General features: G+C 38.6%; 1 protein-coding gene across 1 annotated transcript; it reads left to right on the forward strand.

Annotated features, from left to right (window-relative positions):
- The first annotated feature begins 780 nt into the window (after positions 1-780).
- Positions 781-1,200, forward strand: LOC149144764 (uncharacterized). The gene has a single exon (XM_089452264.1). The coding sequence runs from the start codon at positions 781-783 to the stop codon at positions 1,198-1,200; it is 420 nt and encodes a 139-aa protein (XP_089308390.1).
- Positions 1,201-4,412: the final 3,212 nt, after the last annotated feature.

Raw genomic sequence — 4,412 nt, forward strand, 5'->3', positions numbered from 1 at the left:
ATATAAAATTCCATGATGACTTGTTTGGAGCAGCGAAACCCTAGAATCCAAAGCTTTGATACCAAATGTTATGCAACCAACTCACAAAATAAAAGAAAAAATAGGTCAACCACTTAAAAGTCAGCCTCTTTGAGGGGGAAACCTCCTTTACATTACACAAATGAAAAACTCTTAGATGATTCAAATGAAAAAAAATCCTTTCTATATATAGGAGTCTAAGGGGTCACAATATAATCAGAGCCGACATAACAATAATAATGTAAGGGCACAATGATAACAATAGTGGGATTCTATGGGGCACAATAATAACAATATGGGGAAAACATGGGCACAACAATAATAATAAGGGGCTACAATGACAATAATAATACACTAGTATTATAGGGACCTAACACGCGTTAATTTTTGGGGGAAACTACTCAAAATGGATTTCCATCTTACATGAATTCGACCTGGAGTTCATCAAATTGAAATTGAAGAAATCCCTATTTTTCGCGGAACCAATGTGCAATCTTCGTTCCCCTGATTCAGAATCTACATCTGAAAATTCTATTATCGACAAGTCGTTGTTTCTGATCTCGTCATCTGACCCATGGTATGGATATTTCTTGATTTATCTACACACCCAAACTTTCTAGTCTAATACCTCTCACTTTCAGTAGTGACGTATTTTCTACCAAGCCTGAAATTATGTCATTATTGGTGACACTCTTTACCTTCATGGTATCGATACAATCTTACGAAGGTTCCTCACACTTGAGTAGGCCAAGAAAGTCTTAAATGAATGCCACTCGAGGGCATGTGGTGGACATTTATCTGGTTATGCTACCGCCTAAGAAACTTTTAGGTGTTCGTTACTTCTGGCCTACCATCTTTCGATACTGCATCCTTTTTGTCCAGAAGTGTCATGCATGCCACATATATTATCGTAAGACCCGTGCTCTACCTGCTCCATTTAATCCCGTTACCAATGTTGGTCCCTTTGCAAAATGGGGTATCGACTTCGTGACATGGAACCCTCACTCGACCGAGGGGAATGGTTATATTATTATCGATGTTGAATACTTGAATAAGTGGGCCAAGGCGATGCCTACATTTAACAACACTATAGAAATGACTACATACTTCTTTTTCAACCACGTCATCGCACGGATTGGTGTTCCACAAGGAATAGTTATGGATCACGGAAAAAAATTCTAGAATCATATGATGACCAAACTAACTACTAAGCGGGGATTTTCCCATGAAATTTTCACTTACTATCCTCAGGCTAATGTATAGGTTGAGGCCATCAACAAAGTTCTTAAGACGATGCTTCAACACATGATAGGGGTCAGCAAATCGGACTAGAATTTACTCATTTAAGCTGCTTTGTGGGCATACCGAACCTCAATTAGGATGACTACCAGATTTACAACCTTTCTGTTGTTATATGGTCTGGAAGTTATCCTATGAATTGATTGCAAAATTCCTTCATTGAAGCTAGCTATTGATCTTCTTCCTACCACTTACGTAGAGGATGAGTGCCTTTTACATCTGAATCATTTAGATGAAACTCAGAGTGATGCTGTTATAGCTAACGAAGCTCACAAAATACGCATCAAAGCATAGTATGTCAAGAGTGTCAAGCCTCATGTATTCTTGAAAGGAGACCTTGTCCTATTATATGACCAATAATCTGATAAAGTAGGTTTTGGGAAGTTTCAACCCATGTGGTTAGGTCCATACATTGTCAAGCGAGTACTTGCAAAAGGGGCCTACGAGTTAGTATATTTTGATGAAGTTCCCTTTGCGCAACCTACAAATGGGTCGTACCTTAAAAAATATTATGCTTGATCTCATGTGTAGTTTTCACTATGTACACACTGTCTATAGGTGTGCTGAGTGTGTTTGCAATGTGTCTTTTCAGAGTTTTACATGGTTTTTGTTGATTCCCTTTTACATTTGGTTTCCAGATGTCGGTATCTCTTAAAACTTTCATCGGTTATCCTGATGGTGCCAGTGGTAGTACTCGGAACTTATCTTCTGCAACATGGGCTATCTTTGCTCCAAATGGTGAGTTAATGAGTCTATAAGGGATTTGTATTGGTCACTCCACCAGCAACATCATTGACTATAATGCAATGGTTGAGCTACTGTCTAATTCTATTACACATGGTATCCGTCGTTTAGTTGTCATACTTGACTCACAACTCGTAGTACTACAAATTGCTAGTGTCTATTCAATTAGAATTCCTGCCATCTTATGCATGGTTTTAAGAGTTTTCCTTCTAAAAATACATTTCAATTTCATACAATATGAACAGGTTTCTAGAAATCTAAACACATTAACAGATTCCCTATCTAGTCATGTTTTAGATAGACATTTGTAACAAATGTAATTAATTTTCAATTCATGTCGGCCGGATAAGTCGTTCTTGCGGACAAGACCAACCTCCCTAGTATCTAATGATATCTAGCGACAATCAAACTAAACAAATTCTATCTTTCTCTAAATATGCAATTTATAAATAAAGGCAAACAAGTGTTTTAGGCCTACCTTGGGTCCAATGCAAGTTCGTGGAAGCCTCGCTCCATTGATCCAAATGAGCTCCCTTATAGAGAATCTGCAAACGCAAACAAGCGCACACATTAAATAGCACCTGAAAAGACAATATAATAAAGCATACTTATCATGATGATCAAGGAATTCATGAAACAAATCACATAAGACAATTTGTTGGGAAAAATGAATCTGATTGTATTAACTTTAATCAAAGAAGAACTTTACAACCTTGGTGCCTTGATGTTGTACAAGCTCCTCCGAGGGTCCAGCAAGAAGTCTCCTCTACTTTGACAAGTTTCACTCTCTTCCCAATGAAGCCAAAAGGTATGTAATCTCTCCTCTCAAGCTTAACTAGGAAGTCTCAATTCCAACAACATTTACCCTAAAAAATGTTCAGCTTCTAACCTCTCTAGCAACCAGCCCAATGCCTTAATTTATAGTGCAATGGAGGGAAGTTACTAGGTCCACCTTCAAAGGGATAAAACCGTCCTTCAAAGGGATAAGATCCTCTCATCAAGGGATTAGCTCCTTCAGTTTTGGGATGCATGAACCACCTAGGAGCGAACCATCCATGTCAAGATTCCTTCTAGAATCATCTAGAATTAACCCAAAGTGAGTTTTTAAGAATAAACTTGCGCCTTTTTGACTTTCACAGGGGTCCGCACCCACTCCTTTAGAGACAGAGCGGGCAGGTCCGCAGGTAACATGACCATGGGGTGTGGGACCGCAGGTAACAGTAAGAGAAAGTGCGGAAGTAGAGCTTTATTGATTTTTAAGGACTTTCTCTCATTTTCAAAGCTTGACATGAAGAGCTGAGGTTTTAGACTTTCTAAGGAGGATAGTATGAATGATGATAGACCCATACTGACTGCATATAGTCATGGTGACAATATTTTGTGTAACAGATTGCCCCCTAAAGTGCGAAGTCTGTAGTAGATGAGGATTTCATTTATCATCTAAGAAGAGTGAAGTACATTATCATTTCGAGGATCATCTTGTGGAGAGCCTGGTTGGAACCTGTAAAAACATTCAATACAAAATATATATATGAGATCATATCATTGCTGAGGTAGGCATTCCCATACTCAAATCAAAACTAACTAGAAAACTAACTACTGCTCTGATATAGGAATGATCTTGTAATACATCACAAGTATAGACACATGTAGACACAATATGGACGCAGCCATCTGTTTATGACTAGTCTATTATATAATGAATACAAAATTCCTCGCAGCCTGGATGGTGGAAACTAGATCGAGGGTCTTGATTTCTACTTCCCGAAATAGTACAATTTTATCCATGTGAATGAATGTGTCGAAGTCGAACATGGTAGAAACCACTTGATTACCAGTCAATGATGTAAACGGTTAACAAGTGTGAGAGAAACCACCAGTAATGTCAATGGCTCTCAAAGTACCCAGTACAATCCATGAGATGTGAATAGATGTGTTGATGTCGAACATGTCACGGAATCCTTTGATCGAAGGTCAATGATGCAACCTATCATCGAAGGCGAGGAACCTACCATTGAGGCATGCAGATCCCAAGGTACTGATGATTTCTAGATCATCTTTCTAGATAATGAGATGAAGTCGATAGAAAGCGATCCGTCGTAGGAAAGCCTACAACACGAAATCATATATCAAGTTTGAAGAAATTTAGTTGCAAGGACTGACTCAGGGATGGTCAAGATGGATGACAGATATTTTGCAGATGAATGGTTTATTTGCACTGACCTCTTGAACACATAACGACACAGCAGATGGTTTGCTGACAATTGACCCAAAGTTAATACCCAGAAACCGGCTGAAGACTTTCAATATGGTTTGATCAACTGTTAGGCAAACGATTTCCCAACCCAGGT

Source organism: Pinus tabuliformis, chromosome X (genome assembly GCF_031772625.1).
Source record: "Pinus tabuliformis cultivar Carrire ecotype Pingquan chromosome X, CPIR1, whole genome shotgun sequence".
Taxonomy (NCBI): Eukaryota; Viridiplantae; Streptophyta; class Pinopsida; order Pinales; family Pinaceae; genus Pinus; species Pinus tabuliformis.